The 26,788-nt window shown below is 40.1% G+C and overlaps 2 protein-coding genes across 2 annotated transcripts; both read left to right on the forward strand.

The window, feature by feature from the left end:
• Positions 1 to 303: 303 nt before the first annotated feature.
• Positions 304 to 21,584, forward strand: frmpd4 (FERM and PDZ domain containing 4). Its single transcript, XM_042425593.1, has 16 exons — positions 304 to 414; positions 8,591 to 8,751; positions 9,049 to 9,151; positions 10,335 to 10,380; positions 11,312 to 11,416; positions 12,561 to 12,668; positions 13,071 to 13,202; positions 14,081 to 14,200; positions 14,449 to 14,585; positions 14,930 to 15,056; positions 15,354 to 15,443; positions 15,563 to 15,745; positions 15,920 to 16,052; positions 16,135 to 17,106; positions 17,695 to 18,885; positions 20,245 to 21,584. The coding sequence occupies exons 1-16, from the start codon at positions 377 to 379 to the stop codon at positions 21,459 to 21,461; spliced, it is 4,863 nt and encodes a 1,620-aa protein (XP_042281527.1). The 5' UTR covers positions 304 to 376; the 3' UTR covers positions 21,462 to 21,584.
• A 1,437-nt stretch (positions 21,585 to 23,021) lies between these two features.
• On the forward strand, positions 23,022 to 26,570 carry tlr7 (toll-like receptor 7). The gene is made up of 2 exons (XM_042425587.1): positions 23,022 to 23,106; positions 23,418 to 26,570. Exons 1-2 carry the CDS (start codon positions 23,092 to 23,094, stop codon positions 26,568 to 26,570), a joined length of 3,168 nt encoding a protein of 1,055 aa, XP_042281521.1. The 5' UTR covers positions 23,022 to 23,091.
• The last annotated feature ends 218 nt before the right edge of the window (positions 26,571 to 26,788 follow it).

Here is a 26,788-nt window from a genome sequence, read left to right on the forward strand (position 1 = left end):
GACTATAGAACATTGTTGATCACGCTGGAATCAGGCGTTCCCTTATCACTTGGGTTGAATCGCCTCAGCCCACAAGTCATTTATTTCCATTATGATTCAGATATCTCTGTGGTGATTAGTATCTTGCAGTTAGATTAGCCCGAGTAATTGAGAGTTATACTCTAAACCACCTCTGAACTTATTAGAGTTTATATTTTCTGCAGATGTTATGCAAGTAGGTTTTAATGAAAACAATTATGAAATTATGATATAAGGTTGATCAATGCTTGATTTTTCACCCCTTTTCTTCCACTGCAGCCACAGGACCAAATCCTCAGGCTGGCCGCCCCCTTCAGGGACCTGGAGCGCTTCACAGGGACCCCCCAATGGATGGGACATGGGCACCAATAGAGAAGGGCGTGACTGCTACATCAAGTAAGTGCCCTGTGTTTAGAGAAACCGAGGGAGAGCTCTCTCTGTCCCAGATGTTTCAGATGCTTCACAAACCTGTGATTATTCCAGCCACGTCACTGTCTCCATCTGTGCATTCAGAATACTGATTCTCTGTTCCCTCCACTGCTGCGCACACTCTGCCCATGCCTACTCTCACTCTCTCTCACACTCTCACACACCCACAATACTCCTCATGCAGTCTCCCAAATGCAGGAGAGGGCTTTTGAGAGAGAGAGAGAGTGTGTGTGTGTGTGTGTGTGTGTGTGTGTACACTGCTGCTGAAGAAATTCACCTGTGCAGGGATTTGTTTTGATCTGAGGGTCTGCACGTTCCTCAGAGGATGCTGCATGGGTTACAGCGTTATCAGCATGATTAATCCTTTGTAACTGGCACTTCTGGATATCTGTACAGGCAGGTAAAGAGAAACTCTTTGTTGGTTCTTGTATGTTTGTGTGCACATGTTCAAATATGCTTGCTTGTTTCTGTTGATTTGACTGAGCAGGTCTCTCTCACGTGAGATGTGCAATATGCATTCATATTAGATCTAAAAATATTAATGAACCTTTGTGAGCCTCTCAAACAGTTTTTTCTAAGTATTTACTAGATTGTTACTCCTTACCATTGAATATTTATCATACTGGATTGTAACATATACCCAAGCACAGTCATTTTTATATTCTAGATGCACCTCTCTACTGTGAAAAAATATGTATATTTGAATGATATACTGAATAGGAGGTTAGCACTTGTCATACATGGGTTATAGCATGAGAAGCGTGATGTCAGTGGAGTTATATAAGAAGTAAGGAGCAGTGAAAGTGCTGGATGCAGTGTGTCTGGATGAGGCAGATCATGGGGGCTGTTTTGGCTCCAGCTTTAGCTTTCTAAATTTGATGGAGACTCATGAATAATCAAATGCCCGTTTCTATGACTGTCAGTGGCCATCTGAGTTTGTCAGGGCTGCAGGGTGCTGATACTAGATTGTTGTGTTTTTCAAAGGAACACATGTCTCATCTGCGTGACAGCAACATATGAATAAAGCAGCAGCTATTTAATATTTACAGTATGACACACAGTGTTTGAAGGAGAGCTCTTATGCTTTTCCTTATTTTCTGTCGTTTATATATAATATTACAATGTCAGATGCCCATATTAAACGTGGCCAAAGTTTCAAATAATGAGGTAAACATATGTAGAAGTGATCCCTGTGAGCAAAAAGCACTTGCTTCAGACTGCTCTGAATGCTTGGTTTCCAACGTTTTTTCTACTTTCAAACTGAACTGATGTCGGCTCATGATGGATTTATTTATATGGTCAGCTGCTCCACACACAGCGTGCGAGTTCACTGCTCCACTCCGCTAACGTTATGGCATTTTTCCATTGCTTTGGGGGTAGTCACGCCGAGCCATGACTCGAGTTGAGCTGGCACGCTGTGAGTGTTTTTCCATTACACAGCATGGCAAAGTAAAATAAGTAGTTAACCTGTTGGAGGTGTGCTGGTCGTCTGCAGCTCTTCATCAAACATCATCATCACTGTGGCTGTTTCTGTTTGTACTATTCCTCCCAGTGTTATTTCTAACTGATCCGCTGAACAAATAGCTCCAAATATCTCCATATCTTGTCGTCTCAACCTGTTTTATTGAAGAATAGTGGCCACAAATGAGGCTATGCTAATTTGATGATGAACACATTTCATTTCCAATAAATACTTCACAATGAAAGTCTCCAGTTATTCTGTCATTTAAAGCTTTTAATATGAAGCAGCAAAAGCAGGATATGTTGGGTTTTCATCAACAGTAACTTAACACGACTGATATATGCTACCCTTCACTAGGCTTGAAGCTGGCCAGTCAGAACAGAATGGGCTCATCAGGAGGGGGGTTTTAAAGAGACAAGAGCTAAGACTGCCTGTTAGAGACAGAGGCTGAACTGAGGGGCTACATAAAAGGCCAGTATAAGATAAATAAGGAGTTTTTGTGAACTGTGAATCATGCAAAGCTACTCTAGTGGAGTCCCAGAATAAAAATATAGACCTGAAAATGAGCATAATAGGTCCCCTTTAAGAGATGTAATGTAGTGTAGGGACTGCTGCAACAATTTTCAACAGAGTGGATCAATATCATCAGAACAGAACGGATTTAAGTTCTTGTCAAATGAGTTAGATCAACTAATTCTTAATGACAAGCGTGAGGAGGCAAAATGGCAATCTCTTTTCACAGTACACAAGGATGTCAAAATGGTGGTTCCATCAGGTCTCAAATTTCATCAAAGCATTTATCACATTTAATAAAGCTAGATTTCCCTTTGGTTGGTTTAGCAAATTCAATGTTGGTGCTCAGACCCATCAGAGGGAGGAGTGACACAGCAAAAATATACCGATAAATACAGGCTGTGAGTACAGGCAGGACAAATATAACCTTCTCAGCCCAAACAAGTGAGCCATGTTGAAGCAGTCTTTGGAGTCTATGTAGCTTTGTCCAAAATATACTTTAAGAAAACAAGAGTGAAAATAAAATCTTTGTACATTGATAGTCATGCCAGCGTTTTTTTGCTGCTCATTTCTGTGCATCTTGTTAATTGTGCAGCTCACACTGCGGCTTCTGATTGCTGTATAGAGTGTTGTGGAGCTACAGTAGCAGCTAATGGGTATGATTAGGGACCATTAGATGCATGGCTGTCTGCACAATGGGAAGCAAGCCATGTTTAGCAGGTGGCCATGCTGGGGAGGACACAGTACTCTTCCTGAATGCACAGGTCCATATGGTTTAGATTTGTGCAATCTGTTGAGTTTGTTGTTTGAGAGATAAGACTGATACACAAATGCAAACTAAATGTGTCAGAGAAACATATTTAGAAATTTAAAGTGAAAGTGTTCAATGTAGTAATTATTATTGTGAGTTGTCGTAGAATGGCAAAATGTTTTGTATGGTATGCATTGTATTAAATCTGTATGAAACAGATTCTTAATTTTATTGTTGGGATAATAAATATGACAACAAAAGGTGTCACTTTAAGAGGCATTACAATAAATAATTATATATTTTAAGAAGCTGAGGGAAAAACTGAAATAAACAAAACATGAGTAGTCTCTGCCTGTTGTATGGAGGCTTGCCTGTGCCACTGGAAAAAAATATGCACTTGCATGATCCATTATAATCAAATATTTAGGGAAACAGTTTGTTAAATGATGCAATGTTGTAGAAATGATTTTTAAATGTAGCAATTAATCCATTTGATATTTTGGCCTCTAGTCTCAGTTAGTGTGTTTAGTTTGCATGCGTTCTTCTGTTTGCTGGTCCACACCACCTGGCTGGCTGTGTTGATCCAGATGTGGGTGTGTTATTAAATATTCCACATTTTCTTTCCTGTCTGGACATGATGCACAGACTGACAGTCCCTTTAATATTACAATGATATCATATAAAGATAAATTTGGATAAACTCACAAGCTACAAGTCGAATACTCACAACAGAGAAAAATCATGGAATTATTTAAAAATGTTATAGACATATTAGAAATTTCATACAAAAATGTAAACTATGTTAAGCTCACTGTAAAGTCAAACCCTACAAGATATGTACGAAGTCCCTGAATATTATAAACATATTGATATAATGAAGTAACTGTTTGTTTTTTTTTTTAAAGAGTAATATTTGTTAAGGGGACCTATTATGCTTTTCCTTATTTTCAGTCATATATGTGGTGTTAAAATGTCGAATGTTCATATTCAACATGGCCAATGTGTTAACGTATGTAGAAGTAATCCCTGTGAGCAAAAAGCACCAGCTTCAAACCACTCAGTTTCCAGCATTTTTTTCTACTTTCAGCACGAGCTGACATCAGCTTGTGATGGATTTCTTTATACGGTCATCTGTTCACTGCTCGACTCCACTAACAGTATGGCATTTTTCCATTGTTTCAGCGAGCCATGACTCAAGTCCAGCTGGCACGCTGTAAGTGTTTTTTTCCATTACACAGCACAGCAAAGTAAAATTAGTTGTTTACTGGTTGGAGGTGTGCTGGTTGTCTGCAGCTCTTCATCAAATATCAACATCACTGTGGCTGTTTCTGCTTGTACTATTCCTCCATGCATTATTTCTAATGAATCCGCTGAACAAATATCTACAAATATCTCCATATGTTGTTGTGTCGACTGGTTTTTAGTGCTGCTAATGAAGCTCTGCTAATATGGTGTGGAACATTTCCATTTCCTGTAAATTCTTCACAATAAAAGTCTTCTGTTATTTCCTCATTTAAAATCTTTTAATATGAAGCAGTAAAGTAGGAAATGTTGGGTTTTCATCAGCAGTAACTTAACACAACTCTGATATGGCTGCCCCTCAGCAGGCTTCCAAAAAGTTGGCCAATCAGAACAGAGTGGGCTCATCAGGAGGGGGACCTCAAAGAGACAGGAGCTAAGACTGCCTGTTAGAGACAAAGGCTGAGGGGCTACATAAAGGGCCAGTATAAGATAAATAAGGAGCTTTTTGAACTGTCAATCATGCATGCAAAGCTACTCTAGTGGAGTCCCAGAATAAAAATATAGACCTGGACTTCGAAATGAGCACAATAAGTCCCCTTCACCAATTCCAACTTTTTTTTTTTTTTTTTTTTTTTTTTTTGCAGTCCTGTGCAGAGATATAACACATTCCCTGCTGCCTTCATTAAAGAGAAATGTAACTTCATGTCCAATTTCAGCAAGAAATTTCAATGCAGGAAATTTTACATTTAGTTAGTTGTTATTTCTGCATATGGAAATGGACTTTGTTAAACTAGTGTTTCTCCTAAGATAACCTCAGATACATATGATTTTCTTAATGCGGAGGCAGATGGATCTCAGTAAAGTTTTGTTAAATTGTGATGAGTTTCATGATATCAGCAGTTGACATGCTGGTACAGGCAAAACCAACCCTGCTCATTATTTTTAATTAGCCCTACTTTTTCAGTCTTGTTACTGCAGGCTTTGCACATACTGCCACTGCTTTTCCACCAGCACATACCACTGTGCCACATTGCAGTGAAACCAGAGCACTCTGTGATTGTTTACCTTTATCAACCAATTAATTTTTAATGGAGAAGCAAAATGATTGTTAAAAGGCTTTGGAATTTTACTTATTCTTATTCCTGTTATATACCCTCTCACAATTGTTTTCTGTTCTGTTTTGTTCATACTTTGTGCATACTCTCTCCATTTTAGTGAGACACAATGGGTACATGTATTTAAATGAATCAATGTTTGGGTATGTGTGTGAGAGACAGAGAGAGAGAGAGAGAAAATGAGTGAGCTTTTTGTGAGTTGTTGTGATGATTCAGTGAGGGAAATCTCACACATTTTGTGACATTGTAGATTTTGTGATTAAAACATATAAAATAATCTATCCTTTTTAAGAGCCATTTTCAAAAGCGTTCTTTAATTACTTTTACAATATTGGTGTAGTGAGCACAATTACTTTACATATTTGCAGAAGTACAACCACTGGTCAATAATAGGGGGTTAAAGGCAGTTATTATATAAAGTTATGTGAGACAGTGGTTTGTTTGTTTGTTCATTTGTTGGATTTTTTTTTCAATCTGAGCATTTGGTTCTGAACAAGAGATTATTCATAAAAACTGTATAGATATACAATCAAAATACTGTATACATTGCACTCTACTTCAACATGATTTGTATCCAAAGAGAGAAGACGCTGCTTTTATCTTTTGATTACACCTTATTGCACATGTGTTACTGAGCTCACCAATGGAAGACTTGGGGCTGTGTAATTTTTAATGGAAATAAAAGAGGACAATATATTAATTGCAAATACATGTAGTGTGGCCTCTGCATAATACTTACATATTATATTAGCACAGATTATGTTTTAAATTGAATTAGTCGCATATTACTTTTGGGGCATTTGTTTAATTACAAACAAATGTAAGATTTGATTGCTCCTTTCAGGCATCCGTGTGCCAGCAGGTCAACTTTTGCAAAATATTTGCTGGATTCTTATATCACACAAAGAACACAGTCTTTACTGTTAAAAAAAGACAAGCTTTCCCAGAAAGCTTTCTTATTACTTTGCAATGTAAGTAATACACAGCAGTAGTCTAATTACAAGTTAGCATTTTGTCATATTGTTGTAAAGGTGTCTCCACACAGAGCACAACAAGGGAGTGGGCGGAGAGCTAAGAACACCATCCTTGTAATCTGAAGCAGTTGCTTTGCAGTAATTTTGAGAAACCTTCAAGATGGTAGTACAGTAGTAGCTCCTTCAAATTAGAGCAAATACCACTCAAAATGTTTATAATGTTCTCCTGCTGGCAAGAGAGGGCCAATCACGTTATTATATCTTCACTATATGTTTAATTTAAGGCATCTTTGTGCTGGTTGATAAGTTGTATAATAAGATTTAAAGGGACAGTTCACCCCAAAATCAAAAATACTTATTTTTCCTCTTAGTAGTGCTATTATCCATCTAGATTGTTTTGGTGTGAGTTGCCAAGTTTTGGAGATATTGGCCATAGAGATGTCTGCCTTCTCTTGAATACAATGGAACTGGATGGCACTCAGCTTGTGGTGCTCAAAGCCCCAGAAAATATATCAACAGCAATGTCTCGTTCCAGAAACCATGACCCGGTTCCTCAAAATAATCCACAGACCATGTCTCACTGCACAGAAGGAAGTGTGCCTCCACTCATTGTTAGCAGGTTAATGTTGTGTTAATATGTGCTGTAGACCTGTTAACCCCACTCTAAACAATAAAGGCCTTGTTATACCATAATTGGCTCGTAAAGTCAATCTTAATAGTCTTGCTGGAATATTTATCTTACTTTGTCTTTCATTATTTTTTTCTTTTCTTTTGGATCAAAGATAATTTAAGGACTATGTCTGTTACGGACATACAAGTTCTCAGTTCTCTATAAAAGGTGAATGTAAGAGCATCATAGAAATTGGGTCCACTTCTAGTTCAGGACTGATATTACAACAAAAAAAAACATACATGTTGAAAAAACTAATATAATTTTCACCTTCTGTTATCGTTTGTTATCCATTCATCAGCTGCACTTTATGTCCTAATTGCAGATCACATGCTCTGGGTTTTTTCTGCTCTACAGCTCTGAGAAAGAGATGTTAAATCCTCCTCGAATATGAGCTGACATTCACTGAGCTTTGAACATCTTGTTGCATTTGTTTTTGTTGTCTTTTCATACAGTAGTATTGGGATTGCGATTGACAGATCGCACTGTGTCTCTGTGCCATGAAAGATTAATTGTTAGTATTTAGTGGTGAATAGAACATGTGTCAAGAATAACTGTGAATTACACACTGTCTGCCCAGGCCCACAGCTTTAATTAACCAACACTGTTGGCACCATACAGAGCTGCTGCTGGTTTTGCAGGGAGAGGAGAGAAACACTGTAAAACTCTGATCGCAATATGTGGAAGCTATATGCGGTATGTGCATGTTTTTGAACTCAAGAAGCCAAACGGAAGAATAACTGTGTCGCAAGGATGATGGAAAATGTATTGATCAGGGTAACTGGAGTAAAGGTTCAAATAAGGTTCAATTTTACTGTAAGGATGGCATGAATCCTATACCCATAGAGACAGCAAATCTCAAACTCAGACAGTCAGGAGATATCAACAATGACACTCAACACTCAACATAACACTCAACATTATATCTGTCCTGTATTTTTATTAGTATGGCAAGGTAAAAGCCAGTCCTGTAACACATAACAGTGTGATTACTACAAAAAACAGTAACTGCCTCTTGGCAAATCACACTGTGGATATCTGCAATGTGAGAATACAATGTTGGAGATTGATTACCATTACCCACATGCTCTATTTTCACAGCATTACACCAGTTTCATATTTCAAAACAATATGTGGCATCCTGTCTTAAAACATTTTTGGGATTTAGTCACAAGGAAAACTATCTATCTATCTATATGCCTCTTTGATTTAATAGTGTAGTGACCGAATTTGTTTTCAATACTGAAAAGATAAGTCCCTTAGAATGTGCCTTACATTTCCATTTTCAAGTTATTATAACATTGAAATTTCTGAAAGAGTACAATAATATTTGACATTTGAGACAGAACAAAAACAGTGCTTTAGAATAAACATGATGACAAAAACAGGAAATATCCATGTTTATCATTGTCACAGCCACATCTCCCAGAGCAGCTCCCTGGAGGAAGTTCGCCTGGACGGAGACAAGTTTGTGCCACCAGCGCCCCGGAAGGTGGAGATGAGACGAGACCCAGTGCTTGGCTTTGGCTTTGTGGCAGGCAGTGAGAAACCTGTGGTGGTCCGCTCAGTCACACCAGGTAAAGTGACCCAGCTGTACAGTGAGCTTTAATACAACAGTGACTCATACAATCCATGGCCATTATCAACACATTCCCTGAAGGAGATGAAATCCTTCTAAAAATGTAGCCAGAAAAGAAAAAGGAAAACCCACTCAGGCTGTAGTTTACGTCGATGATTCATTGATTATAACAGCGCTCAGTGAGTAAGCATTCATTAGAGCCTTAAGCCACAACACATGAAACCAAGAAAATTAAGAAAAATGGTATGCCTGTGAGTAGTTTGTACCACTTAAGTCTTGCTTGGTGTGTTGGCAGGGGGTCCATCAGAAGGCAAGCTGATCCCGGGGGACGAGATCATCATGATTAATGATGAGCCAGTCAGTTCAGCACCCAGGGAGAGGGTAATTGACCTTGTCAGGTATGACAACACACTAAGGTGAGATGCCATTTGCCTGCTGCTAAACCTGTTGTTGATAATTGTACAATGCCTATTAAAAGTATTCAACCTTCTCGGAAGGTTTCGTGATTTATTGTCTTACAATACTGAATCAAGGAAGATTTAATGTTGTTTTTGACACTTCAGAAGAATATTTTTTAATGTCAAAGTGAAAACAGATCTCTACAAAGTGATTTAAAGTAATTACAGATTACAAAATGTTTAGATAAGTATTCATTCCCTTTAATAGGGGACACCAAAATCATCACTATTGCAGCCAATTAGTTTTAGAAGTCACATAATTAGGTAAATGGAGATCACCTGTTTCAATTGATTGTCAGCATCGTAGCAAAACCTACTCCATAATGACAAAGGAACACTCCAAAGCAGAAGCTCAAGTCAGGGGATGGAAACAAGAAAATTCACTGTCAAAAAAGACATTAAATCCATTATAATTTAGTGCTGTAAAACAACAAGATCTGCAAGGGAGGTGAATATGTTTTATAGGCACTTTACTTCACCTTTGTACAATGTGATCTAATCGAAACTATAAAATAATTAAACTACCTTTTTAAATCTCAGTTTATTGTACAATAGATGGCCACAGATTTACAAAAATACTGCAGCTTTCTATCCTGAATAAGAAAGGACAGGAATTAGTTCATACAGTATTCTGTATTTTCTTTTCAAGTGCTATATATCCAAATATTTTAGCTGGATAGAAATGGTATATTCTCGTAGCCACCTGCTCCGTGCACCATGATTGCATCTTGCGTCTAATTAGATTCATATCACTGACACAGCTGAGTGACTGACTGTGAGAGTTTGGTCCTTGTGTGACCTGTGCTGCAGTCTGTGAACAGTAGATTAGTACAGGGAAAAGTGCCCATGTGGCTACTCCTTCACAACTCCTGTTGCCTTGAATGGGCTCTGTCTCTGCAGGAAAGACAGGGCTGCCAGGAGCATCCCTGGGACACAATGTTCCTCCTGCTGCCTTCCACCATGATGTCTCAGAAATAACAATATTCGGTTCCAAGACGACTGAAATATTTCTAGATTTCCCTTAATCCCAATGGGTTTTTTTTTTGTTTGTTTGTTTAAACATTTCATTAACATGTACATCTTATTAAAAATGTTTAGGTATTGTGTATGCTTTTTCCTGCAGGAGCTGCAAGGAGTCCATATTGTTGACTGTTGTTCAGCCGTACCCAGTAAGTTTCACTATGAATGAAATCGAGTACATTCCATCAGGCTGTCTGTGTGTTTGGAGCTGATTATTTTGTTGAATCTATGAAAGTCATTAATCTTGCCGTATGTTTGTGCTGGCACTGTATCAGTAGTGTCATATCTGACTTTAAGAGCCCAGCTAACTCAAAGGGAGTCGAATTGCTGCAGTCTTTCCAAGCCTTCTCATGTTGTAGCGTCAGATCCTTGCAAGACCTCAGATAAAGCTGCTACATCAACATTTACTAGTCACGCAGCACCAGATGGCAGTGAACACAGTGCCAGGAGCATATATTCGGCCTTTGTTTACAGTTCACATAAGAAGTCAGTGAAAATTGAATTATGCTTGATTTCCCACCAAAAATAGACCAAATCATATAACATATATGTTTTTTGTTTTTTTTTTGCGGCAGGATTGAAATGATGATGAAGTCTGATAATTCTCTATACACCGTGACAGTAATTATAGTGCTTTATACCATGCAACATTTCCTAAAACTTGAAAGTATAATGTCTAAATACATCCATTCACCATGCATTTAAATTAATTATTGGAGTTTTTTAAAAACAGCCACTTAACAAGTGGCTAAACTTGAATAAGGATTTGATTTGCAGAAAAAACATGGGTTTAGTACCCCATAATACTCAGAGGACCAAGCAGTTCTTATAATCCAGCCTGTAATTGCTTCCGTTTACCAGGCAGCCTCAATGACACACCGGCAGCAAGGGTGTCCTCCCTCTTATGCCCTTACAGAGAGCCGCCTTAATTGCATCAGCACAGAGCGGAGAAATGGGAGGTTGTTGTGTTTCAATAAGTGTACATGTTCTTGAATTCTGTGGAGCTGATAAAAAAATATGACTCATCTCTGAAGGAACTGATTATCCTTTTGTTGTTTTTTCCGTCTTTCCCTCCAAAAGTCACCGAAATCGGCATTCATCAGTGCAGCCAAAAAGGCGAAGTTAAAGACTAATCCTGTTAAAGTCCGCTTCGCTGAAGAGGTCATCATCAATGGCCAGGTCCCTGTAAGTCATATTGGACACCGATTCATTCAGTTCACATCAAGGCTCTTAACAGAAAACAATAGCAGTAGGCTGAGAAGATAAGCTAATATAAGATGAAAATATAAGAAATCAACTGTACCATGAAGACATGCATGATTAAAAAAAACACACCTCCTCTTCTTCTTTCTTTTCATCACTGTACCATCACTGGGATGAAACAGAGAGCATGTGGGTATGATTGACAGAAAAAGGGTGACACTCACAGAAAGCTCCCCTGATTTGTCAGATGTGTCACTGAGAGAAAAGTTTTTTTTTGAGAGAGCACCTACAAAGTAAGGAGAATATCAGACAGAAAGTGATTCTTAAGGGAGATGCATTAGTGTTTTACATTGTAAAACTGTACTTTCACTACTATGTGTGCTCAATGGAAAATAAATTAAATGTCATGTACATGTTTAAAGACATAGCCTGACATTTGCTTTGTGCTTTTTTACTGAGTGTTAAATGGGAAGATCAATATTACTCTCATGCCGTATCTATTTGTTAAATAGACTACTAACTAAGAGACAGTTAACTAAGCTTACCATAAAGACTTGAAACAGGGGGAAACAGCTAGCCAGGGTCTGTCCAAAGGTAAAACATCTGCCTACCAGCACATCTAAAGCTCAATAACACTTTATATATTGTTTTTTAGTCTGTATAAAATCCAAATTGTAAGATGTGAGATGAGATGTGAGTAAGATGTATTGTGAGATATAACATGTTAATTAGTGAGCTTTAGAGATGTTGGTAGTCAGATTTTGCTACCTTTGGACAGAGCCAGGCTAGCTGTTTCCCCCCATTTCCAGGCTTTATGTTAAGCTAAGTTAACCATCTCTGAGATGTAGCATCTTATTTACCAGACAAATATGAAAGTGGTATCAATCTTCTCATCTTAGGGAGACAACAAATACACGTATTTCCCAAAATGTAGATCTGTTCCTTTAATCTTCAGTCACTTCCATAGTGAGTCCTTGAATGTGCAATCTTTTCCTCCCAGCGGTCTTTTAATTAGAAATTTTTCTACCCCAACTCCCACTGATGCATTTTAACGACTGTACATAAACAACTTGAAGTTAGAAAAAGTGAGATTTGTTGATCAAATGTTTTTTCATTCTGTCCTCAGGAAACTGTGAAGGACAACTCCCTTCTTTTTATGCCAAATGTTCTGAAGGTGTACCTGGAGAACGGGCAGACTAAATCATTTAGATTTGACAGCAACACATCCATTAAGGTAGGTGCTGAAAAGAACTTTGCTTCACTATGAAATGCAGTTGCGTAATCTTAAGTGATGTACAGTTTAAATGTTGAATGTTAGTCACAGTTGCACTGTACGTTATAATGTGCAAACTCTTCATTTCACTATAGCCTTCAGAACCTCATCTGAACATAAATTATGATTGACACAAAGAGTAGTTTGAACTTAGCTGTGGAGCAGGGAGAACTTGGTCAGAAATTCAAATTATCTTTGTTTATTTCTATTGCAGTTAAAATTCTGATTATATGTACAGTAGTGGTCTTGTTTTGTATTTGTTCAACTGTTAATATGATTTATGGTTATGATGTTTGCGTAAGCAGGCTGCTGCATCTGCATGGTTCTCAAGTTGTATTAACCATGACTATGTCTTTGTGAAAGGATGTCATCTTGACCCTGCAAGAGAAGCTATCCATTAAGAGCATTGAACACTTTTCTCTGATGCTGGAGCAAAGAGCTGAAGGATCTGCCAGCAAACTCATGCTCCTGCATGAGCAGGAGATGCTAACTCAGGTGAGACACCTCTCTTCAGTGCTACTCAACTACTCAACAGGAAAAGGGCCGTTGAATAATAGATTTGATACCCCTCTTTTTATCAGTACAACCAGTTGTACATGAAAAATGTTAAATAAACAGTTCAACATTTTTGGAAATGCACTTATTTGATTTCTTGCTGAGAGTTAGATGAGAAGATTGATACCACTCTCTTATCTGTCCATTTAATCAAAAAGGCTGAAGCCAGGATAACATTGGCTTAAACATAACATAAACGCATAAACATAAAAGTGTGAAAATCATAATTTGTGGTTTTACAGGGAGTTATGAGTTAGACTATTTCTTGGCTAACTTCCTGGAGGCTTTGCTGGTTGCCTTGACAACAACAATCCATGAAGTCACTGTTCCTGGCCAAGAAATAGTCCACTAAAAAAGCCCAAACTTCTTTTTACACTTCAGTTTTTGCACAGATAAAACAAATGAGATATAACATGTTAATTGATAAGCTTTAGGCATGCTGTAGGCAGATTTTGTTATCTTTGGACAGAGCCAGGCTAGCTGATTCTCCCTGCTTTCAGTCTTTATGCTAAGCTAAACTAGCCTCCAGCTGCTAGCTCCAGCTTCATATTAGACAAATCAATCTTCTCATCTGACTTTCAGCAAGAAAGCAGATAAGCATACTTCCTAAAATGTCAAACTATTCCTTCAATCACTATGATCATTGTAATAACTATGACAGACTTCATGATTTGACATTGTACGTCAATCCTGTAGAAAGTTAACATTAAATGTTGCATGCAATGCACTGTCATTACTCATCTGAAAGAGATATCTTTAAAAATATGTTAATTCTCCTGACTCAATGGGACCCTCCTTATTTTTGAATTGTGTTCTAGGTGACACAGAGGCCAGGGTCACACAAGATGAAGTGCTTTTTTCGAATCACTTTTGTCCCAAAGGATCCTGTTGACCTGCTAAGGAGAGATGCAGTAGCATTTGAGTACCTCTACGTCCAGGTGAATATCAGCAGATCCATTTAGCACATAAAGTGGTACCCTCTAGTTTATGGTGAAACTACATTTAATTTTTGTTCTATTTTAAAAGAATCGCAGCAGAAAATACTTTGCAAGTAGGACCTAGTCTAGACTTTAGTCTAATGTCGGCCGTGGCAACCTGTTGCTGTAGGTGTGTTGTTGTCTTGAATATCATGAGTGTGACTTAAGTGTATCCTCCTCCTGTCCCCCCTCCTCTCTGACTCCTCCAGAGCTGTAATGATGTGGTATTGGAGAGATTTGGGTCAGAGCTGAAATACGACACAGCCCTCCGTCTGGCTGCCCTGCAAATGTATATTCTAACCATCAATACCAAGCAGTCCCAGAAAGTTTCCCTCAAGTATATTGAGTAAGTCCATTGGGTTTCACACTGTGCCATGTAGGCTGGAATCAATGGCATGTCTTCTAACTACAGAGCCATTTTGTTGTTTCTAATGACATATTGCTGCTGTAGAGGAGACTAGTAAGGCTTGAATGCTGGAATACAACAAATTAATAATGATCTCACTAGTATTGTTCTGCTGCAATGCTAGACAATACATCCCTGCTGGTTAGTTAATGATTCTGATTGTACCCTGTCAGTTAATCAATGCACCACCACTGGGTGAAGTGAATCGATCAAGAATGATGAATTACTGTTTTTCACAGTGATTGAGTGACCTTCTCTAATCTTTGTGAATTGCGTGTCCGTAGGAAGGAGTGGGGTCTGGCGTTGTTCCTGCCCCCTGCAGTGCTGTCAAGCATGAAAGAGAAGAACATCAAAAAAGCCCTCACTCACATCCTCAAAACCAACCAGAACCTGGTGCCGCCTGGTAAAAAGGTAGAGTGTGTCACCCATTCCTCTCTCTCTCTCTTTATCTCTCTATACCAAGTCTATCTCTCTCTCTCCATCTCTTGACGCCTTGCACAGCATCTGAAAAGTCTCTTTACTACCATCTAGTGGAAGGTTAAGTTTCAAAATATTTCCTGGGTGGTTTTGAGAACAGACAATGCTGCAGTGTTTTTTGTTTTTTTTTAACATGAACTCATTTGCACATTACATATTGCTGAGAATACCTCATTAAAATGATTTCAGCTTGTATCTTATCTTGTGTCACTTGTTCCCTCTCCATTGCAGCTGACTGCCTTGCAGGCAAAGGTCCATTATCTGAAGTATCTCAGTGACTTGAGGCTGTATGGAGGGCGGGTGTTTAAATCCACACTAATTGTGAGTGAAATCATCTTTTTACCTCAAATTTTATGAAGCCAAAAAGATGTCATGTTATAGACTGTTCAATATGCAAGGAGAAAATAACATTTGTGCTGTCTCTCTCTTCCCTTTTACAGCAAGGCGAGAAGCACACAGAAGTGACTTTGCTGGTGGGACCCAAATATGGCATCAGTCACGTGATTAACACCAAAACAAACCTGGTGGCACTTCTGGCTGATTTCAGTCATGTCAACCGCATTGAGATGTATACAGAAGATGACAGCAGGGTCAGAGTGGAACTGCATGTTCTGGACGTAAAGGTTAACAAACCTTCCCTTTTAAAATGAAAGCATGTGCTGACTGGTTTTATGAATATTTTCCATGGTGTTACCCTACAACACTAAGTCTGTTCAGCAGTCATTATAACCTCATTCTGCAGCCCCGCACTCCCATTTATTTTGTCATTGTCATCTGCTTATCTGCCTCTTTCACAGCCCATCACTCTCTTAATGGAGTCTGTTGATGCAATGAATCTGGCCTGTTTGACTGCTGGCTACTACAGATTACTGGTGGACTCTCGGCGCTCCATCTTCAATGTGGCCAAAAACACAAACAGTATGGAAACAAGTACGTCTAAAACTATCACAAGATGACTCATCAGTTTTGGTTTTAAATAGCCCTGTGTTAATTTTTTGGTTCCTCTTTGCAGGCCATGCAGCGAGAATAAAGCAGAACTACCAGGCCATCGAGTGTACATACAGCACACCCCATAAAGCATGCGAAGACAGAAACAACCAGAGATGCAGCCAAGACTTTTCTGACCAGGAGTGCGAATACCTCGACCACGGGAGATGTGAAGGCCAACCTGTCTACATAACTGAAATCCACCAGCCTCAGCACTCAATGCACATGGCAGAGAGAGTGGATTGCTGCAGAATCCCTTGCACCCAAACTTACCTCAACGTCCCAAGGCCCAAACCCCAAGACTCCTCCAGGAGTGCAAAGGTCTCCTTCATATTTGGAGATCCTCCCTTAGACAGTGTAAACCCCCAAAATCTGGGCTACCAGAGACTGATGGATGAAAGTCCTGAGATTCTAGACAATCACAGCCCCATGTACAGGCGCCTCGAGGAGGACTATAAGATGATGGATGCCATAGAAGACGGGTATCAATACTCCACCAAAATCTTTGGTCCTGCTGAGTGCATCGAAGAGCCGCTGCTGCACGACATCTGCTATGCGGAGACAACGGATGATGCAGAGGATGAGGATGACATCAGTTGTGAGGAGGACATGGTGATGAGTGACATTGACAAGCCTACATTACTCTCGCTCTCAGGGTCCAGCGATGATATCATTGACTTGACCTCCCTCCCTCCCCCTCCGGAGGGTAATGACGAGGAGGACAATGATGTGCTGCTGCACTCTCTTAACCTGGCCATTGCTGCTCCTCCTCCCGGCTTCAGGGACAGCTCTGATGAGGAGGAGTTGCAGGGGGCCGGGACTCGGGCCCAGGGGGCCTGCAATGATATCCCAGTGTCTCTCATAGATTCAGTGCCCACTCAAGGAGCAGAGGGCCACGGGGAGCCTCTAGACGATGCGGTGGTATCCACTTTACAGGCACTCGAGGCCCTCGCTGCATCTGAGGAACAGAGTCCCGCACAGTCAGAGAGTAGCGCAGGTTCTCCTTACACTATTGTAACATTCATTCATTAACACCACACATGCTCCAGCCATTCACTTTTGATTTGTTGTTGTTGATTTTTTTCAATAAAGCCCATTTTGTTCTATGTTTCCATTTGTCTATTTCTTCATTCATTGAAGCATACAAACAGTGTTTGTGTGCATTACTGTATCATTCATTTTGTCATGATTTGTTGTTGTTTTGTTATTATCATTTTGCATGTTTTATCATTTGCATACTGCACAATGTCAGATGCTTGTTGCCAATATAGAAAAAGCTGAAAACATAATTTATCATTTCAAATAGCCACCTACAGCATGCTAACATCAAGTTTTTTAATATTGTCTATCAATATTTTATAGATGCTATAATTAGATATTAATTTTAGGTGGAATGTTTATTATGCATAATGTAATTATGCAGCGATTTAGATTTATTATTGTCAGTGTTTCCTTTTCTGAAATACCTGCTGACTTACATTGTCTTATACAATAACTATATTTGACTCATTCCATGATCTGTGATATTTTCCTTGTGCCTCAGAAGAAGTTGTTAATGAGCTGTTTGTCTCTCTGTGGTACACAGGTGTAGAAATATCACGAGCATTTAGTCCTGAGTCCTCAGATTCTGGCAACGAGACAAACTCCTCTGAGATGACAGAGAGCTCAGAGCTGGCCACCGCTCAGAGACACTCAGACAACCACCTGAGGATGCATGTAGCCATGACAGAAGGATACCACGCCATGAATGAGGAAAAGACAGAGGCCACTGCACCTACCGATGGTGGAGCAGGAGCCATGCAGTACAACCCCCAGGAGCATCAGGAGGAGGAGGCGAAATCATCTGCTGTCGCCTCCTCCCAGATTTTTCACTCAGATGGCGGTGAGATGGAGCCAGAGACAATGGAAATAAAATCAGTTAGTGAATACTTCACTAAGATGCACATGGGCTCAATGATGAGCAGGCAGAGAGGAAAACAGAGGGAGGCAGAGAGCAGAATCCAACGAGATAACTGTGAGTCCTCTGATAGAGCCCACGTGATCGCTCAAGACTCAGCTAAAGATGAGCCCCTTCATCTTGTTGGAAAGTATAATGCCTTCACTGTGAGGGATTCCTATTACATGAATCAACTTGATCTGGGGCGAACTCACTTTAAAGACAGGCATCAAAAATGGCAGCAGAGAGTGCCCGGAAACAAAATGGCAGAGAATCTCGCTCCAGAATGTGTGAATGAGTCACAGGCTTCCCACGCAGAGAGGCTGACAGTAAAGGGAGAGAAACAGGACTCAGATGAAAGAAGCCAACCACTTAATGCCCATCTCCGCTCCCCGTCCAAAGGAGATGTCTCTGCACAGGATAATGAGCAGCAGCAAATGAAGATTCCGGCGTCAGAGCAAGACGTTGCACGGTTATACGATTACCATGTGAGCAAGCGGATGTCATCAATACAGAGCGAAGGAGTTCATTCTCTCCAAAGTTCACAGTGTTCCTCTATAGACGCTGGTTGTAGCACAGGCAGCAGCAGCTGTGTCACTCCCATGGATTCTCCCCTTTGTGCCACAGACAATATGCATGTACTGTCAGAGTCCTCCCTCAAGGGGCTGAATTATGTGACTGCTGAGGAGAAGGCTTACGGGCCCCCAGGCCAAGGGAAGGCAAGTCACCCCATGGACCCCACCCTACTGAGGAAGATCCATGCAGCTACCAGCGCTGAGCCTGGGTTCGGAATTACACGGGATGGCAGTCACAGAATGCCCAAGATAAAAGAAACCACAGGTAAAACTAAACAGGAGGGTGCTCCCGGTAATCTGTGTCTGTGTAAGTAGATAAAAGGGACAAATGTGGCATTTGAAAAAGCCATGCGTTGCTGGCAAGTAAGGGTAGGAATATATTTTAAAGGGTTAGTTCACACAAATTATAAACATTACAACAAATACATTTGGTTTCATTTGCCTGGGTTTTGAGATATCTGTCTCTGAGATTTCTACCTCCACGACAATACAATGGAAGTGATTCAGTTTTGTGTTTTGTTTGCAGTGCACACAATTTTAAAAATCCAAGACCAAAATATCTTTTCAGAAATACTGACAGTCCCCAAGGCCTAACTGTGAAATGTTTTCATTGGAACTACTTTCTGCTGAGAAACTATTCCCTTTGCAAACTGTCCACACAGCACATTCTATTGAATATTTGGGGACATGTTATAACAGGTAGATGTAGAAATAGATTTTTTTAATGATAATTTTCCTGCTGTGAGCACCACAAACAAATCACCTCCACTGTATTATGATGGAGCCAGAAAGGTATCTCAAAACCTGGGCAAATAAAATCAGAACTATCTGCATGGCTAGGTACCACTAGAGGTAAGTGAGAAAATATGTGTTTATAATCTGTCTGAACAGCCCTTTTAAATATATCCCTGTCCTTATTTACCTGCAATGACCAGCTTTCATTTTGGGAAATGCATTTAATCACTTTCTTGATTCTTGAGTTAGATGAGACAATCGATGCCACTACCATGTCTGTCCATTCAGACTGAAACTGGAGGCAGCAGCTGCTTAGCTTAGCTTAGCATAAAGACCGGAAAAATGGGGAAGTGAAAAAACGCAAGACGTGGTTTTATTGCACGCCCGGCAAAGTGACCTCCTAGAGTCATGTTGTTACCATGAGGTGACAGGTAAGAAATAGTGCTGCACATGACTTCCCCTAAAACCAGATATACCAAAGATATAACCTGTTAATTAACAAGCTTTAGAGGTGCTGGTAGGTAGATATTGCCTTTTTACCAGTCCTTTTGCTAAGCTAACTGGCTGCTGGCTCCAGCTTCATATTGAACAGACACATGAGAGTGATATTGATCCTCTCATTTAACTTTCAGCAAGAAAGCCAATATGCCTATTTCCAAAAAAGTTCAACTATTCGTTTATATGTCACTTTTGCTCTTTTCATCAATTTAATCCTTCAGGAACGAAGGTATCCCTTTTTAACTAGTATGTGAATTCAGAGGCATTTTCCATTTAAGATTTATGTATACAGTAAGAAACTAATGAACGCAAACATTTTATTACAGATGAATATGTGTTGTCAGGTAGATGCTTAACAGTTCTCTTTGTTTTCCTACTACCCCTAGTGTAGCTTGCACACAGCTGAAGAAGGTTGGGGAAGAGTCATCTTTAGCTCTCTGTAATGAGAACAGTACCACCACCACAACCATGTCACCATCATCATTACAAAGTAGCACAGAGCCCAGCAGGCTTACACAGGCCAGCCCTGAGCCCAAACCACACACTCTGGTTTTCCCTTCAAGCGGATTTTCTTGTGACCCCATGACAGGCAGCCTCAGGAAGCCATGCAGGGTTCGGATGCTCAGGAGGAGCTGGAGCACCATAATGCCAGGTTCCAGGAGCTTAGAGGCACTGTTAGGGAAGACCAAAGTCACACTTACAGGGAAGAGTGGTGGTCAGAATTCACAGTCTCAAGATCCCCCAAAATTACAGAGGATATTCTCTGCCAAAACCTTGCCCAAGAGTTTGTCCCAGGGTTCAGTCGCCTCTAATTCATCACGTAGAGGGCTGTCTATAGGAGCCTCATTGCTGCCACTGTCAACAGTGCCAAGGCTGGATACAGGTGCGTGGAGGTGCCATGGGCCGTTCAGTCACTGCTTCCTACGGAGAAAGAAAAACACTGATGGTGATAATAATGAAAAAGGGAAGCCCTCACAGCGTCTGTTCTCTGTCGGCTTCAGTGGCGAGGAAAACACGGCCTTGAAAGCTAGGCAGAGTAACATGGTCGCCGCTAGAAAGGACATGAGCCTTGAGGCAAGGTTAGATCGTGTAAATTCAATGAAGGGAAAAACCTACAGCCTTCACACAGGGTTCGCACTCGCACGGAAGGATGCCTTAGAGATGATCAGCGTGGTGCGTTCCAGTGTGGGCCATTTGTCCAAAGGTGAGAAGCCAAAGGTCAACAGGGCTGACATGGAGACAATCTCCCAGCTCCTTTTCATGCAGGCCAAAGTGCTGAGCGGCGCCTGCAGTCAGATGGCCGAGGAGTACAGCAGTCCGGAGGAGTTACTGCTCACTCTGACGCACAGCTTCCACACACTCTGCTGTCTAACGCAAGCCTGCATGTCACTAGTGGAAGGTCTGAGCACCGAGAGCGAGCGGCGCGAGGTGGTAGCCAAGGTGGATGAGGTCGTCATGAACTATGTGTGTCTGCTGAAAGCTGCAGAGGCGGCCTCAGGAAGCTCCCCCAATGATCAAAGTGTGAATGCATTGACACATCACTCAGCCACCATGTCTGCTATTATAAACTCACTAACTCACTCACTGAAAACACTGCTCAACAAATGAACTGTTGTTATTTTGTTCTGATTATTAATTTCAAAGCCATACATAAGAGACATGGGTTTTACAACCAATGTGAACTGCTGTAGAAAAAAATCTTGCCTTGTGTACACTATATTTTATTATGTAAAGTAAAAATAAAATTATATGAATCATTAAAGTTTTAAATAGATTATATTAAGGCCTCTATGAAGAAGCATACGACCCTCCTCCAAAATATATTATCTAATATTACATAATAAGGATTATTTTAATGATTTGTTGGTTATGTTAGGGGCTTAACATGTAGATTATCACAATCTTATTAGTATTCTTGTTTATAAATTGTAAAAATATATATTATGTTAAAGAAATGCATACACTATATACAGCTCTAGACAAATCATTGCACAAGACAAGACATGATCAAATTAAAGTAACATATATGACTTTTCATTTGCTGGATTCACCTTAATTTAATGAATACTTTCCACATGGACACAGTACTTTCCTGTTATTTTTTGTCAATATCATTAAAGAGATTAAAACTTTTTAAAAGTGTTATCTCCAATGATTCTTTGTCAATTTGTGTTTTTTTTGTTTTTGTCTTTTTTTGTGCAGTAGAACATGCAAATTCCCAATCATTAATTATGTTTTCAGTTGCTCAAGGAGCAATAAAGACAGAATAACAGAAGTTCAGAGAATGGCCTCTCTAGGTTGTGCAAGTTTGCTCCTAAAACTGCATTATTCATACAAAAAAATTGCTTGACCCCTGTTTAGTTTTATAACTATGTTTAATAATTCATCATTTTACCATTTACTCAGGAGGTCTGAATGGTGGTAACGGTTTTTGCATTAATGATGATGATGGGCTGGAGAGAGTTTGCACAGTGTTATGTGTTTGAGACAAGCGCAGATTGCATGATGCTTATGCATCTGAGTAAAAAATGTCACTTTGTCATCATTCCTTTTCACTATAAGAGGCTGATCAGGAAAATGTTTTTTTCTCTAAAACTACAGTACATTCCTGCATTGGGTCTTTTCAAATAAAGGGCAAAACATTGACATGCTGTATATTGTCTGGACAAAACATGAGTGAAGGTGAATGTTACTCAGCTGTATAGCCACAAAGCAGCCACAGATTACACAGGAGGATTCTGCTTGGTGCCAAAATAGCATGTTTACCATGTAAGCTGGTAAGCCTAGACTCAAGCATGGGTTTCACTTTCCTCTGCAGGATAATCAGAAATGAAACAGCTCTTTCCACTGGTTTTGGCCACTGAATAACCCACAACCCCTCCAGCTGTGCAATTATACCATACTGTATTATCCTCAATCCTTATATACTAAAAAAAAACCCTCTCCATATTTATCTTAGCACTAAGCACATGTTGGCACCATTATATAACAAACAGCAATCAGTCAATCATTGTCAAAGAGAAATTGCGAAAGATGGAAGATTGTTTGGTTTGTGACAATAGGGAAGTGATACTGTCTAATTATACACACACTGGGCTAGCACATCCACCTGTTACTTTCATCTCATCACCAAATGCAACACCTTCGAACTGATACAACGTTAGATTGCTTTCAGTGCTCGATCCAACTTGACAACAGAAAACACAGCCGGACATCTTTTCAATCTCTCACGTGAACAATGTTCTTCCACCTGGTGAGTGTCATTTATGTTCGTTCATATACTGTACAGTATTACTTATATACTGTATCGATTTCATAAGTGGTGGAACAGCAGGTTGGCTTTAGTCAGAAGTGATGTAATCTTCATGGAGAAATGGAAAATGAAACGCTACCTCCCCCAGTTCCTAGTTGTGTTATGAAATCCTGCGAAAGCCATGCATTGCTCAAAATGTTTTTTAGCATGTTATTCTCAATACTGAATGTCCTGTTGAATGCTTGCTATGTGTATTATGTATGTTTCCTCTTGCACACATTTCTCAGAGAGCTGCTTGTGTTTCTGTGCAGATGCATGTGGTACTGCTAGGCCTGTGGTGTTGTCCCTTCATATCAACGGCTAACATTTCGTACCCAAAAACTCTGCCATGTGACGTTAGTGAGGCCAACAACGGGAGCGTGGTGAAGGTGGACTGCACGGAAAGGAGCCTCAAAGATGTCCCTCGTGGCATCCCAAGAGATACCACCAATCTGACGCTCACCATCAACCATATTCCTAAATTAAATTCCACCTCCTTTCATGGTCTGGAGAACCTGACTGAGATTGACATGAGATGCAACTGTGTGCCCATCAAAATTGGCCCCAAGGACCGCATGTGCAAAAAGAGTGTGACAATAGAGGAAAATACCTTTACCAGCCTGAGGAATCTACGAGCACTGTATTTAGATGGAAACCAGCTCTACGAGATACCTAAAGGGCTGCCATCAAATCTGATGCTGCTTAGCTTGGAAGTGAATCACATTTATAAAATTTTAAAAGCAAACCTCTCCAACATCAGAAATGTTGAGATGCTTTACCTCGGTCAAAATTGTTATTATCGTAACCCATGCAATGAGTCCTACGCTATAGAGGATGGTGCATTCTTACAGCTTAATAATTTAACTTTGTTATCTCTTAAGTCAAATAACTTATCCTTTATTCCACATCAGCTACCCACAAGTCTGAAGGAGCTGTATCTCTACAATAATAACATTGAAAAGGTCACCGAGAAGGATTTCAAAAACTTAACTAACTTAGAGATTCTAGATATCAGCGGAAACTGTCCTCGGTGTTACAATGCCCCTTTCCCATGCAAGCCATGCCCAAATAATTTGCCATTACAAATCAGCAAGACAGCTTTTAAAATGTTGACAAAACTAAAGACGTTGCGCCTGCACAGTAACTCTCTAACACAGGTGCCGTCTGAATGGTTTACCAGCACAACAGAGCTGAGAGTACTTGACCTATCATCAAACTTTTTAGCAAGAGAGATAGGAGTCACCACCTTCCCAAAATTCCTGGGCAAACTGGAAGAACTGGACCTTTCATTTAACTATGAGCTTCAGAGATACCCTCAAACACTGAGACTGAGCTGCAGTTTTTCCTCCCTAGTATCCCTTAAAATTCTCAGATTAAAGGGCTTTGTGTTTCAGCAACTAAAAGCAGAGAGCATTGCTCCTTTAAAACCTTTACAAAACTTGGAAGTTTTAGATTTGGGCACAAACTTCATCAAAATGACAAACCTTAGCATCCTAATGGAATTGAAAAGCTTTAAAATAATATGTCTATCTGACAACAAAATATCTTCCCCCTCTGACGGGCAAGACACGGTTGGTTTCTCTGGAGGAGAGCCCTTGCTCTGGTCTCCCATGTCGGCAGCAACTCAGTACCAAAATAAAGAAGTGAGAGAGATTCATTACTTCAGATATGATGAATATGCTCGCAGCTGCAAATACAAAGATAAAGAACTTGGAGTTGTTACATCCTTTGTCAACAAAGAATGCAGTCAGTTTGGCAAAACCCTGGATGTAAGCAGGAACAACATTTTCTTCTTGCATTCGAGATTTTTAAATCTTAGAGAGCTGAGATGCCTTAATCTGTCTGGAAATGCAATGAGCCAAAGTCTGAATGGCTCTGAATTTACCTATCTGACTAATTTACAATATCTAGACTTCTCATCAAATCGCCTTGACCTGCTCTACCCCACTGCATTTCAAGAACTGAAAAATCTGGTCATCTTAGATATAAGTAACAACAACCACTATTTTGAATCCGAGGGCCTGACTCACATGCTTAATTTCACTAGAAATTTAAAAAATCTCAAGGTACTGCTTATGAACCACAACAAGATCTCGACCTCCACTAACACAGAGATGGAGAGTCAATCTTTGGAGAGGCTGGAATTCAGAGATAACCGGTTAGATATATTGTGGAGAGATGGTGACACCAGATATTTCAATTATTTCAAGAAACTGCTTAATCTGACTGTCCTCGACATCTCACATAACAACCTCAATTTTATTCAAGATGAAGTAATCAGTGGTCTACCAGACAAGCTGTCTGACCTCTACATCAAAAACAACAAACTAAATTCAGAATCCTTTCCTTGGCAGAAACTGCAACTTCTACGTTCTTTGCAAGTCTTAGATCTTAGTGGAAACAACTTAATTGCTGTTCCGCGCATGCTGTCAAGCTGTACCAAATCTCTCAAGAAGCTCATTTTACATAAAAACAAAATCCTAAAACTCACGCCAGATTTTCTCAAGGATGCCCACAACTTAAAATACTTGGATCTTAGTTTTAATCGCATAGAGCACATTGAAAAATCGAGCTTTCCAGATGATGTTGTTAATCAGATGGATATGCTGCTTTTGCACAACAATAGATTCCTGTGCACGTGCAATGCCACTTGGTTTGTCACATGGCTCAACAGGACCACCGTGACCATCCCCAGACTGGCCACAGACGTCACCTGTGCTGATCCAGGGGCACAAAGAGGTCATCCAGTGATCTCAGTGGACCTGCTGGCCTGCCAGCACAGCTACTTGTCAATCATCCTCTACACCCTAATGACTTCCCTCATCCTCAGCTTCCTCACCCTGTCCATCTCCAGCCATCTCTTCCTGTGGGACGTCTGGTACATCTATCACTTCTGCCGGGCCAAGCTCAAGGGCTATAGCCGCCTGCAGTCCCAGAGTGAAGTCTACGATGCCTTTGTGATATACGACACACAAGATCCTGCAGTGTCAGAGTGGGTGATGAAGGAAATGTGCGTCCACCTGGAGGACCGTGGAGACCGTCTCCTGACACTGTGTCTGGAGGAACGAGACTGGATCCCCGGGTGTCCCCTGATCGACAACCTCTCCCAGAGCATCCATAGGAGCAAGAGGACAGTGTTCGTTCTCACCAACAAATATATTAAAAGTGGGAATTTCAAGACAGCTTTCTACATGGCCCACCAAAGGCTGATGGATGAAAAAAATGATGTCATCATATTGATCTTCTTGGAGAAAGTGCCTTGCAATTCAAAGTACCTGAGATTAAGGAAGAGACTGTATAAAAGGTCTCTCCTGGAGTGGCCAACAAATCCTCAAGCCCAGCCATACTTCTGGTTCACACTGAGAAGTGTATTAGCAACCGAAAGCCACAAACAATACAACAATCTCTTCAAAGAGACGCTGTAATGCCATTTATTGGTGACAGTGTAATACTTGGTTCCCTCTTAAATTGTAGATTCTTCTGAATGTATTTCTGTAAATGCATTACCATGTTTAAATATCTCACCCTTTACGAGTAAGATTATGAAAATGATTGTGATATTAATGACTAATTGTGTGCTTTTTTAAAAAAAACAGAGGATTTTAATATTAATTTTGTCATTTTGAGATGGCAGAGAAACTAA

The sequence above is a fragment of the Thunnus maccoyii genome, chromosome 11 (genome assembly GCF_910596095.1).
Source record: "Thunnus maccoyii chromosome 11, fThuMac1.1, whole genome shotgun sequence".
In the NCBI taxonomy this organism is placed as follows: domain Eukaryota; kingdom Metazoa; phylum Chordata; class Actinopteri; order Scombriformes; family Scombridae; genus Thunnus; species Thunnus maccoyii.